This window comes from Eptatretus burgeri, chromosome 9, assembly GCF_056783735.1.
Source record: "Eptatretus burgeri isolate ZD-2024b chromosome 9, Ebu_testis_v1, whole genome shotgun sequence".
Lineage (NCBI taxonomy): Eukaryota > Metazoa > Chordata > Myxini > Myxiniformes > Myxinidae > Eptatretus > Eptatretus burgeri.
Window position 1 is genome coordinate 5,448,378 of NC_140969.1, and position 12,500 is coordinate 5,460,877.

The following is a 12,500-nucleotide window of genomic DNA, read 5'->3' on the forward strand; positions in this document are numbered from 1 at the left end:
ACGTTGTCATATATTGTTTTCGTCATTCTTTGCAAGTTCCAATTGTATAATTTACATTTCTCTTCTTCCTTGTTATTTTTCTGGCAGGTGGATGCAGTCGAGTGTTTAACTCACCGCCTGTCCCAGGTGGAAGGATTGAGTGATCTAAGCCTGGAGTTGCAGAGTCGGAAGATGAACTTGCACCTGGTGCTGATCGAAGAGCTGAATCGCCATCTGTACATCCGATCGACGAGCTGCGTCACGCCTAGCTCATTTCAGCCACTTGGAAGCAACAGCAGCACCGGTCATGGGCTGGATTTGGATGGCTCTCGAAAATCAGATGTTGAGGTCCCTGCCAGAAAAACAGGTGAACTAGTTTGTTGTACTCCCTCACTGGGAAGTTTTCATGATGGTCGTGAGCGTGTGTGTTTGTGTTTACTCCTCACATAATATTGCTGATCGAACCCACTTTGCAGCTGATATTTATATATATTAACATGACCCACAAGGACTCGTAAGGATGCAACTGTTGCATTAAAAATGTCTAATGGCATAAAGTTCACTTTAATTTAATTTTAATTTTTCGGAATATCTTTATTTATTTTTTATTTATTTTCAACCAGCACTATGTTGTTCATCTTTCGGCTGCTCCCGTTAGGGGTCGCCACTGCGGATCATCCGTTATGATCCGCATACTGATTTGGCACAGGTTTTACGCCGGATGCCCTTCCTGACGCAACCCTGGTCGCCTCTTACGACACAGGGATCAGGATTTGGGTTTCGCCATGATTCCAGGCTGCTCTCCACCCTGCCCAGTGCAGAGATCCCGTCCTCAAGCGATCCTCCAACCCAAGCCTCCGAGTAGCCGGATTACAGGCGCACGCCACTACGCCCGGCCAGCACTATGTCAATTGGAAATGGCTATTTTAGAGAAGGATTTTCAATCAGCTCTTTCCCTACATGCTGAGTCTGATGAATGGCATTATCTCCACCCCCCCCCCCCCAAAAAAAATTATTCTCCAACTATTGTTGCAACACTGTTGCTTCTTCACCAACTTTCTTTTGACCTGTTGAAAAACTAGGATTTGCGAGGGTCGTTGTGGGTATTTTTATTTCGAATGCAGCCTATGGCTCCTGCTTGCATCATTGCTGGGAGTGCGGTTGCGCCGTTGATGCAGTACCTCCTGGTACTCATTTAGCTGACCTCGAAAAGTTGACAGGCTGCGTCAACCCATCTGGTGTTATTTATTGGCACGACAGGCAGGGGCACAACCAGGATTTTCCTTATTTTGGAGGGGGGGGGATTGTGGTGTGAGGGTGGTTAAGGTTACCTACTGAATGAGTTGGTAGCAGAGGTCCACAAAATATTTAAAGTACAAAATCAAGGTGACGGGGTGAGAGAGTGCAAGTGTGTCAATCGCACTCTCTATTCTCAGTCGACAGGTGATAATTGGATATATTGTAGCATTCCAGTGAACCAGTGTTTCCATTCCATTCTGTGGCATTTCTTCTGCTGGAACATTTGCCCATTTTAAGCGCCACCTGTCAACTTCAGCAGCAACCGCCGTGGGTTGTGCCACATCTGACTGATGCACCTACAATGACATAAAATGATTGCCTCAGAAGCGCAAGTTTCTTCACCTTAAAAAACAAACGTGCAGAACAGGAGCACAAGTCAGATGGTAAAGAGGAGAGGAGGAGGAGGAGGAGAGGAGATTGGGACCATATTCTGTACAGAGTGTTGGTGCTGCTTAAGCAGTCTCCTTGGCTATTGGGCACAATCCTGGACAGGTCGCCACTCCGACAGTATACCAGCATGCTGGCACTCATTTTGCCGACTTCGGAAGGATGACAGGCTGAGTTAATCCCACCTGGTATTCATTCAACAGTTGAGCGGGATTTGAACTCAGGATCCCCCTCGGATCCAAATCCCACCACCCTAACCATTAAGCCAACACCAGGCATAAATGATAAAGAAGTCAAGATTAACTCGTCCAAAAGCCGACGATGCAGAACTATAAATTATTTGTATTTTTAACCAACAAATGTTCAGGTTTGAGAGCAAGACCAGAAACACAAATGCGAAAGGAACAAATTTCCAGGGTAACAATTTTAAAGAACGGGTTCACTCCATTTCGTTTATTTTAATGTCTGTTGCCATGAACGTAAAGTTAAATATTTAGTGTTCCTAAATCCTGTTTAAAAAAAAAAAAAAAAAAAAAATACATTTGAAAATCAGTCACAACTTGTAGAATACATTTAATCTCTTGCCTGAACGAGCTGCATTATTGATTCGTCAGAAGTGTTCGTCAGGTGTTCCGGCAACAAGTACCAAAGCTTTCCACATTGCTCACGTAAATGCGCAAAAAACGGTACAAAGTCAATTCAGAGATCACAAAGTCGAGGTATTGATTGGGTCGAGGCCCAAACTGGGTTTTGCAGCACTGGGTCAAGTGCTGTGCTGGGTCGAGGTCGAGGCCTCACAAAGTTGAGGCCCAAACATTGATTGCCGGCAGAAATGTTTGGGCTCTCCTGTTGTGAGTAGTTGCTGCGAAGTTTCTGTTCACCTGCTTGCCTTGGAATTGTTGCAGGAATATTCAATTGTTCACAAAGGCCAACTACTTTGGTCAAGGTGGATTTAAACATTCTTTCATGGTTTTCTCGTCTTTTTTTATATATTTTTATTTTTTAGTAAATTGAGAACTTAAAGTGGTTCTCAAGATTCAGAGAGTGAGACTGCAAGCGATATATCAGTAGCCTGTGGTTTACAATACTCGTACTCGATGATACTGAAGTTCATTGATACTCTCACTACTCTATACATTCACCGTTAGTGCTTTTTTTTTTTTTGAAGTTTTGAATATTTTCTATGGAAAAGGCATCAAGTAATTATTATTTTCATCCAATCTTACGAAAGAGTAATCTGACATGACAGAGGGTTTAATGGAATGCACCGATAAGGTAATGGGGGTAGTTGGGCAATGGTAGAATGCAATGAGTGCTGAATGGACAGGAGGGAAAAGAGCAGTTTATAAACATTACAGCCTGAGTCAAGGAGGTTTAATGAGGGAGGAGAGAAAAGATAACAGAGGGAGGGATGGAGGGTGATCTGAGGTGGGTGAACTGCCAATTTGAAACCCTGGAGGGAAGAATGGGATTTGACTGACCAGGATGGAGGTTCCACAAACTCGGAGAAGAAAAGAACAAAAGGAGTGGAGGCAAGAGGTGTGTGTGTGTGTGTGTGTGTGTGTGTGTGTGTGTGTGTGTGTGTGTGTGTGTGTGTGTGTGTGTGTGTGTGTGTGTGTGTGTGTGTGTGTGTGTGTGTGTGTGTGTTTTCTCACACGTGTGACCTGGATGAACTGGAGAGTGATTGAGGGATGAAAGCTCAAGATTTGAGAAGGGGCACAAAAAAAAATTGAGGCTTCCATCTGGTCTGCGATGGGAGAGCAGTAAGCTCTGCTTCTGACTGTTTGTGGAGAAATGGAAATACAATGGGGAAAAGATTTGTGCTTTACATTTGCATCCTATTTTCTTTTCTAACAAATCTTGATATGCCAGGGTATGCCCTCTTTCAGAAGCAGGTGCTGTAAACCTTTATATTTTAGAGAGAACCACCACAAGACAAAGGTTCTCTGTAACATCCAGACATACAGTATATGGCCAATTGAAACCTAAGTGGACATACTGCACACTTTTATTCAAGGCAGAAACAGAGCCATCCGCTCTGTTTCTTCCTTTAATGAAAGAGAGGACGGTGATATGATGGAAGTCATTGGACAGTTTATAGAGGAAGAGGAGCTAAACAGATATCTGTGAAATTGATCAACCCCATTGAAGAAGCAGCTGCCACCAAATAAATATTTCTAAGAGAATCTCCGACCATCAGTTTCGAGTCCATTCTGATCATTCAACTGTGAATGTTCTTCTTCTCCTCTTTCATCAATGCACTAAATCTGAAATGAGATGTTAGGACCGTCTCCCTGAACATATATCAGGCATTCGACAATCTGGAATCCTGCTTTGCTTCCAAGCTCTCCGCCTGTGACATAGAAGGCTACCTTCATTCCTGGATTCCTGAACTCCTACATGAACCCATCAATTGGGCCTTCTGCTCCCTCTCACAGTGGAGGCTGGAGTTCCCCAGGGCAGTGTTTTGGGCTCTTCCAAATCACCCCCTTAAATCTCAAACTATTGAAGTAATTGCTTCATTTATTTTTTCATTATTTATCACCTATGGGTCCTGCATTATCCGTACATCACTTAAGCCGTTAGAGATCCCCCCCCACCTCTATTACAAGTTCCCCCTTGATTGAAAAATCTACAAAAGTAAATAACTAAAAAAAATTCACCATAAAACCCACAAGGGGATCCCCATAATGTTTTTACCAAGTTTGGTGGCCCGATAATGTTCTGATCTGAAGATATGCAAGATATAAGGGAACGGACAGACAAACCAACAGAAAAAAATGAATTTTGACAAAAAGGGCAGCTTTGCTTTGGTGTCGGCTTTGCCTGATGTGAGACTGGTTAGCAAACGTGCCACATGTGGACCAAAGATGGAAGCGTCATCGTTATGCTGCTGTGAGCGATGCGTTCAGGCTACTTGTATAAGCAGTATAGCTATTGATCCAAATAATGGAATTATATCTGTTGATCAAAAACAATCCATGACACCATTGTCAAGGGTGAGAAAGTCATCATATTTACTGTTGTGCAAAAGATGGTCCGTTCCTAAAATTGTGCAAAATTTGGGTGCCCCCAATTATTTGGATTGAACAGCCAAAGCAAAGCGATGGTCAACGAGTACGACACTCAGTAGAGCGCAAACCTCCGCCGGGCTGAACAGTTCACGTTTTGTATCATTCTGATAGGCCGGATCTGCATCCACACCTGAACCAAAATCTAATCAGCTTGCTCTTGTCACCTATCCAACTCATCCACCAAGTTTTGTCATAACCTGTCCATAACTATTTGAGATATCATGCTATACTGTATATAGTTTTTTTTGGCCCCATCTCTCAATGGTGAAGATTCAGTTTAAAAAATTCTACCATCCGGATCCAGATCTTCACCAAAATCTAATCGATTAGTCCATCACACACCCATCCTGTTCACCAAATTTCGTCTGAATCAGTCCATAACTTTCTGAGATATCCTGCTCACAGACAAACAGACAGGGGTGAAAACATGATCTCCTTCCACCTTTAGTGTTCAGGCAATGATTAGCACATTCCTGCTAATCTTTGAAATGATTAGCATATTCAGGCTAATCAAATGATTGGCATGAATATGCTATTCATGTCAGAGGAAATGTTGAGCCCTAATCTGAAAACTGGCTCAAACTTGAATGAAGATTGCAGTGAACACTGCTGTGGAGTTTTATCAAGATGACAAAATCACCAGGTAGTCAGATTCCTGGGAGGAAGTACTTAATTTCGGTGAGGGGACTTGATGGTGACAAAATCCATGAGCTGAAACATGTTATCCTGGGACATCTTGGTGACACTTCACAGGATTTCGAAGACAAATGCCCAAGCATGGAGATTGGCATCTCAAAATGTTCAGAGCTATTTGTGTTTGCTCGTACCAGTGGAACACATGCAATTTGTGTGCACGATTCAAAAAAATCCAACGTTATTGCTTCTTTGAGCAGCAGTTGAATAGACAAAATGAAATTGTGTGTGTGTGTGTGTGTGTGTGTGTGTGTGTGTGTGTGTGTGTGTGTGTGTGTGTGTGTGTGTGTGTGTGTGTGTGTGTGTGTGTGTGTGTGTGTGTGTGTGTGTATATGTATATGTATATGTATGTGTATATATATATGTGTATATGTGTATATGTGTATATGTATATGTATATATTGTTGTGGTTACCAAATTCGCAAACCACCATTCAGGTCCCTTAGGTGAGATATCTCGGTAAGTATATGTGTAGTTAGGCCCAAACCCGTTGTCTAGTGGGAATACATGACATTTATGCGTGCTGCGACTCTTCAGGATAGCCGTTTTTCTTTTGCTATCTTTATTTTGGACCAACCGCCATTGTTACCACCACCAACCACAACATCAACCACCCACCGCGGCGCCGCTTCACGTCACACCTCGCAACCGTCGCATCGCCACCGTTCTTGCGCCGCTTGTGGGTACCGGTGTTGGACTCGTGCAGGGCGCGCGCCGAACAGCGTGTACAAAACCACGGATTTTCCGCTCCAAAAACGGATCAAAAACGACACACGCCCACTTTTGTTCCGTCCAATCGGTGAGCGAGGGGCGATTTGGCCCCGCCTCCAGGGCGTTGGAGGGCGGTCACTATATGCAAATTCATGGATCAAAATGCATTCACGCCCACTTTTTCTCGGGCCAATGGGGAGCGAGGTGAAAGGTCGAAGGCAGGGGGTCAAAGATGAGAGAGCGAAGCCACGGGGCTTATATAAGCGACCGCGTTCGTCAGTCAAGTGAGTTAAGACTTCGCAGTCGGTGGAGTTGGGAAGAAGAAGCAAGAAGGAGTTGGTCGTCGTCGTCGTCGTGTGCGTTGGAGACGGAGCGAAGAGGACGGAGCTGTGGAGAGGCGGCGAGGGCAGACGAGGGGGTGCTCGCGTCGTGCCGGGAGCTGCACACCAAGGAGGCCGACGGTGCGACCTGGTCGAGGTGGAGACGCTCGTCGCGGGACTCGAGGCAGAGTAAAAATCCTCTATACCCCGAGCATCAGCAACCCCCTCCTGTTTCCCCCCGCGCTGAGATAGTGCGACCAAGGGGGCCCCTTTTCCCACCCCCTACCAGACACTGTCCGCGAGGCCCGCGGAGTTGAGGCACCATCGCCGCTCCGCGTCTCATCACCAGACGGGGAGGCCCGACCCGGTCTCGGCCTCAGGCCCGCCTCATCCTTGAGGGTGTTCTTTTCCTTGGTTTTGGGTGTGTGTTGTCGGCGCCATCTGTGAAGTAAAATTGTATAAGTGTTGCCGTGTGCTCGCGTAGTCGGTATTAGATCTGCATTGTCGCATTTGCTTTTTGTGTAAAATTGCATTGTGTTTCTTTTTGTCTTCCTCTTTTCTATGTGCTTTTGGTGGAATTGAATATGTGTGCTTTCCGTTCATCGCGAATAAATGTGCTTTGTGTTGAACTGTTTCCCGCTTCGCTTCGTCATTTCTTTCATTGAATCCTCATCTTGCTTCACGTAAAGGGTTGGTAGTGGGCTGAATACGCCCGATAATTAATCGAACCGTCGAGGTCGACGAATAACACCGCTCGGTTATCCCGATAGTACGGAACGGGTCGCTTAAGTGGCCCGTGTCCGAAGTCGACCTGCGGCGAGGTGCGATCGCCCGGTCTACCCTCCGTGTGGGTACTTAGGTAGGTCGAATTTGGCGAGCAACCCTATCCCACGCGGGGGCCGATTGGCTCGATCGCGGTGAGACCAAAAGGTCCACCCGTGACTGGTTCCCGGCGTTAGTCCGAGAGGGTCATGACTGGATTGTCCGTCCGGTGGGCGACGTGCCGCGATTCGAGTTACGTGGCCGTCAGCACGCCGGCGGGCGTGAATCCGTAACACTGGTGTCAGGTCGTGCGATACAAATCCATCGCCCTCCTCGCGGCACTGGTATCGGAGAACAGGAAAACGGGCTCTCCTGTCTCCAGCTAAATTCACGGGAATCGGTCCAGGGGTGAGAGAAGCGACCCCCGATTCCCTCCAAATTACGAGCGATTCAAATTAACCCTTCACGAGAAGCAAGATGGCGTCTCAAGGCGAGCGGGAGCCGGGGGTATTAGAAATGGATGTAGAATGTGTGGAATCCATGGCTCAGGATGGAATCCCCGTGCAGGAAATGTTGATTGTGCAGGAACACGGACTCGCCCAACTGAACCCAGAGCCCGAAATAGGTGCGGCAGCGGCCGCGGTGTATGACACCTCCCCCCCCCCTCTCCACCAAAACCCGCCGACCCTTGCCGAAACGGCTCACCCAAGCGCACCCGACATGGCCCAGCTATTCGCCATGCTGGCGGCAATGACAGCGAGGATGGATGCGAATACACAAAAAATGGATGCGAATACACAACAAATGAACGAAAAGATGGATGCGAATACACAAAAATTGGATGCGAATACACAACAAATGAAGGAAAAGATGGATGCAAACGCAAATGAATTTATAAACGAAATAAAAAGCATGAGCAAGCAAATGAAGGAAGAAACAAAAAAGCTGTGGGGTGAGATGCAGAACATGGGCCGATGCCTGCAGGCGGGCATGAAGGCCGTGACCAGGGAGCTGGGAATGGCGACTCCACGTGTGGGAGCAAACGAGCTGGAAGGGGGTGCAACGGCTGACAGGCCCGCGGTGGAGGCGGGTAAAAAAATAATTCGGGGGGCGTGTTGGGCGAGGGTCGTGACAGAAGAATCGACGGTGACCAAAAGGGAAAAATAAAATGGGGAGACCAAAACGTGTGAGACGAGACACGAGGTGACGACAACGGAAATAATAGTTGAGACAAGGGAGGTAAAGGGTGAAGAGTTGGCAGAGACACGGGAGACAGAAAAAATAGAGGGAAGACAACACGAAGAAGACGGGGTAAGTGACGCGCACACACACACGGAGGTAGTGGAGGATAATGGGGGTGAGCTGGCGGACTGGGTAGAGACCCAGTGCGAGCACCTGGATAGCCATGGCCTCCTCCAGGAACGAGGGGAGGGAGTATGCTCCCTTGAGGCGAGTCACGACCAGGTGAGTTCGGTCGTGCTTTGCGAGGTTGAGGGGAGGATAGCTGCGAACGGGTGCTTGGAGAGCTTGGGGGGTATAGAGGCCCCGGAGACCCTTGTGGGGACACGAATCCCCAGTGTAGTTGTCCCTGTGTGTGTGGTGCAAGGTGTGAGTGCGTCCCCGTGTGTGAAAGCGACCCCGTGTGTGTGGTGTGGTGGCGATGGTGCCGGAGTACGTGCTTCCCAGCACGCCGTGTGTGGGTGAGGTACCGTGTGTGAGAGAGGCCGTGTGTGTGGATGAAACGGCCAGTATGAGTGAGGCACCGCGGGTGAGTGCCCCCGCGTGTGTGGGTGAGGCACGGAGTGTGGATGAGGCACCGCGGGTGAGTGCCCCCGCGTGTGTAAGTAGTATGGTTTGTGTGAGTAGTGAGGGACGCGTGAGTGAACGGCCGAATGCAAGGGAGACCGTGTGTGTGAGAGAGCGGTATGTGAGGGAGATGTCGGTTGGCATGCGGGAGCACGCAGCCGCGTCTCCCGGTGTGAATGTGATGGAGTGGAGTGTGTGCGTCGTAACACGCAGGTGTGCGTGGGTTGAATGGCGACGACGACGGCGACAGAGGAAAGAAAGCCGGGTTGCGGCTGTAGTTGTTACGGGGACCGTGCCGGGTTCACCCAGCAGTGAGCACGAGGTTCGTGCTGTGCAACGCACGAGACCGCCACGTGCTCGCTTGCGAGAGTGAAGTCCCGGTCCGGAAACGCACGCGGTGGATTTGCCGATCCCGCGGACGGACAAAGTTTAGGCAGGATAACGGATTTGGACCGGACGGGTTCTCCACGCGATCGTGTGTTAAGCTCCAACGGGCAAAGCACATGTGTTCGCGTGGGGAACCCCTCGAGACGTGGGGCTTGTGTTTTTTTTATGCGCACGGTGACGCCATGGCTGCACGTGGGGTTGGAATCCGGCAGGAGGGGTATCTCTGCCGGATGGTACCGTCCAAGGAGGGACGAGGAACACGTGCAGCTGCATGACGTCACGGTCAGGTGCAAAGTGCGCGAGTTGCCGCGCTGGTGATGCGCATGGGAAAAAAAAAAAAAAAAAAAGCAAGCCTCACTTTCGGGTGCACAGGATTCCTGGGCAAGGGGTGGAAGACCCCCTGACCCGGGGCACAGGATGGAAACTAGTTAGGGGGAAGGGTTAGCTTAGTTAGACCGACTTCATGGGGCAGGGGTAAGTCCTCATGGAGTCCGTGGAATGGATTAGGTAGAGGGATTTAGTGAGCTTTAGGTTGGGAAATAAAATGGGATTATTAGGAGACAGTGACAGACTTGTGAATGTGTAGAGTTGACGTAGTTTAGCTACGTAGTGTTAAAAGGAACGTGCTACTAGTTTAAGGGACGACGTGGGAGCACGAGTTAGTTAGGGGAGGTAGATAGAAGGATGGCAGAGTTCAGCGGTGTGTGTGTTGAAGAGTTGGTGAGTGAAGTGGAAGCATGTGCTTGGTGAGTGAGTGAGGCCAGCGGGTCTGTGTGTATGGAGCAAATGGGGACTGCATGGTGCGATGAGTGATTGGGGGGAGGAGTGACTCCCGCCCAAGGGACCCCGGGGTCAGAGTAAAGTGAGTTAGCTGGGTTAGTCAAATTGAAAAAATGGAGGTTATTTTGCTGTTGGTGGGAATGTAGGCTCGAAACCCATTTGGAGGGGTGCTGGAGCCCTGTTGACGGGCTTGGGAGCGTGGCTGCGAAAGGTGAGTATCGCTGAGTGGGTACCCCGGGCACCAGGCTAGTCGGCCGCGGTAGGCCATGGGCCCATGGGGGGCCGGGATAGAGTAGTGGGCACGGGTGCGCCTGCTTGGTGCGGGGGCCCGGGGCGCCATTAGCCGCGTGGGCAGTGTTGTGGGCAAGGGTGACCCTCGGAAAGGGGCCTGGGAAGCCAGCCTGCCACGTGTGCGTTTCAGGGGAGGTGCCATGGGGGGCACTCCCCGGTGTTAGGGAGCTGGTAGGCTCGGAGGCAGTGTAGTGCCCGGGGGTGCCATAGCGGGAGATTCGGCAGAGGGTCGTGCCTGCCAAAGGGAGCCACGTGTCCCAGCCAGGAGACCGTGTGAGGGCACGGAGAGAAAATTGGGGGGGCGAGGCCCGAAATTGTGAGGACACCAACACAGGCGACGGGAATCTGGGTTGTTAGAACCAATAGTTTAAGCGAGAGGCGCTTGTTGAAAGCCCCGGGGTAGTTTAACAGTTAAATGGTTAGGGTAGTTTAGGAGATGTACCCCTCCGCACCATCCATCCCCTCGCTCTCGTTGTGGGCCGCTGGACCCACTTTGGTTATAGATCGCCGAACTCTGGGGAGGCCATTCTGAGGCTTCGTTGGGCCTCGACACAGGACGTTAGCTCTCCCTTATTCCCCTCCGGGAAGGGAACGTAGGGGTTGGGAGTAGGCTAGGTGACAGGATAGGTTAGCCGAACAAGGACGATAAAGGGGGTTCGGGGACGATTTATAGTGGGGAAGTAAAAATAAAAACAACCAAAAAATAAGTTGGGGCTAAATTGGTTTTTCACAAATTAAGGGAGTGGGTATGTACAGTGACAGGCAAAGGCGATAGGTTGGGAGGGAGACAGGTAGGTCCAAGCCCGCCTTCCAAGTGTCCAGCACCACCGCACTCCCTCCACCAACCTCCACGGAACGGCAAAGGCTGGCCAACTTCATCGGCAGCTGTTATTTTGCTGCAATGCCTGTGCCGGCTGGATCGTCTGCATCTGCTGTGCTGCAAGGCCTGTGCCGGCCCGCTTCATCTGCCGGCTGGCTGTTTTTCTTCAAGGCCTGTGCCGGCCAACTTCATCGGCTGGCCGTGTTTTGCTGCAAGGCAGAGGCCGGCTAACTTCGTCTGCAGCTGCTGTGCTGCAAGGCCTGTGCCGGCCGGATCATCTGCAGCTGTGGTACTTCAAGGCCTGTGCCGGCCAGTTCATCTGCCGGCTGTGTTTGCCTGCAGCGGCCTTCTTCTGCGGGTTGTGTTGCCTGCACCTTTGCCATGCCATGCCCACTGCCCACGTTCACCAGCCCCGTTCAATTTTTGCTTTGCCCCCCCCCCCCTGTTCATTGCCATGTGCGCCAGGATCAGAAAGCAACAGTTGGCAAGCTGCAAGAACTGCCCTGTTGGCAGCTACAACACGGGCCTGCAGTGGCGGCCCGTGCACCGTGTTTGTGTTCATCCATCCATTCGTTGTGCTCATTGCGTGTGCCACTTGAGCTGGCACGGAGACTGCGTTGTGCAGCCCATGCACCGTTGTGGTTCACTGCGTTCAGTTCAAAAGGGAAGGCCTTGGACTGCGTGTGAGCAGCCAGCCACGTTCCCTGTCACCTGCATTGTTTTGAGCCAGAGACTGCATGCGAGCAGCCTGGCTCCCTGTTAACTGCTTTTCTTTTGCAGAGTTCATTGATCCTGGGCCATGGTTTAGTGTAAAATTTGTAAGTTAAGGTTAAGATGTACTGTAAATATGAGTGCGCCCCCGGCATGTTTGTCTTAGCGCCGGCAATTTTATTTAAGTCGTCCGTGTGAGTGAGTTTGTTTAGGTAGTTACGCAGCCCTCAGGTTATTTATTTTCGGGACACGAATACCATGAATGTCGCACTCAGGGATCCGTAGGTAAAATGTACTAGGGGAAAACTACACATGATGGCACACGAGAATTTGACGACTCGGGACGAGTCTGTAAAAAGGGGAGGGGGTAGTGTTGTGGTTACCAAATTCGCAAACCACCATTCAGGTCCCTTAGGTGAGATATCTCGGTGAGTATATGTGTAGTTAGGCCCAAACCCGTTGTCTAGTGGGAATACATGT

General features: G+C 49.8%; 1 protein-coding gene across 2 annotated transcripts in view; it reads left to right on the forward strand.

The window, feature by feature from the left end:
• The window catches only part of EXOC4 (exocyst complex component 4), a 324,065-nt gene that overhangs the window by 51,893 nt on the left and 259,672 nt on the right, over window positions 1-12,500 (forward strand). For both annotated transcript variants that reach the window (XM_085893972.1, XM_085893973.1), the window contains exon 4: window positions 88-346. In XM_085893972.1, coding sequence (XP_085750098.1) covers window positions 88-346 — 259 coding nt within the window. The remainder of the gene's footprint in view (window positions 1-87; window positions 347-12,500) is intronic.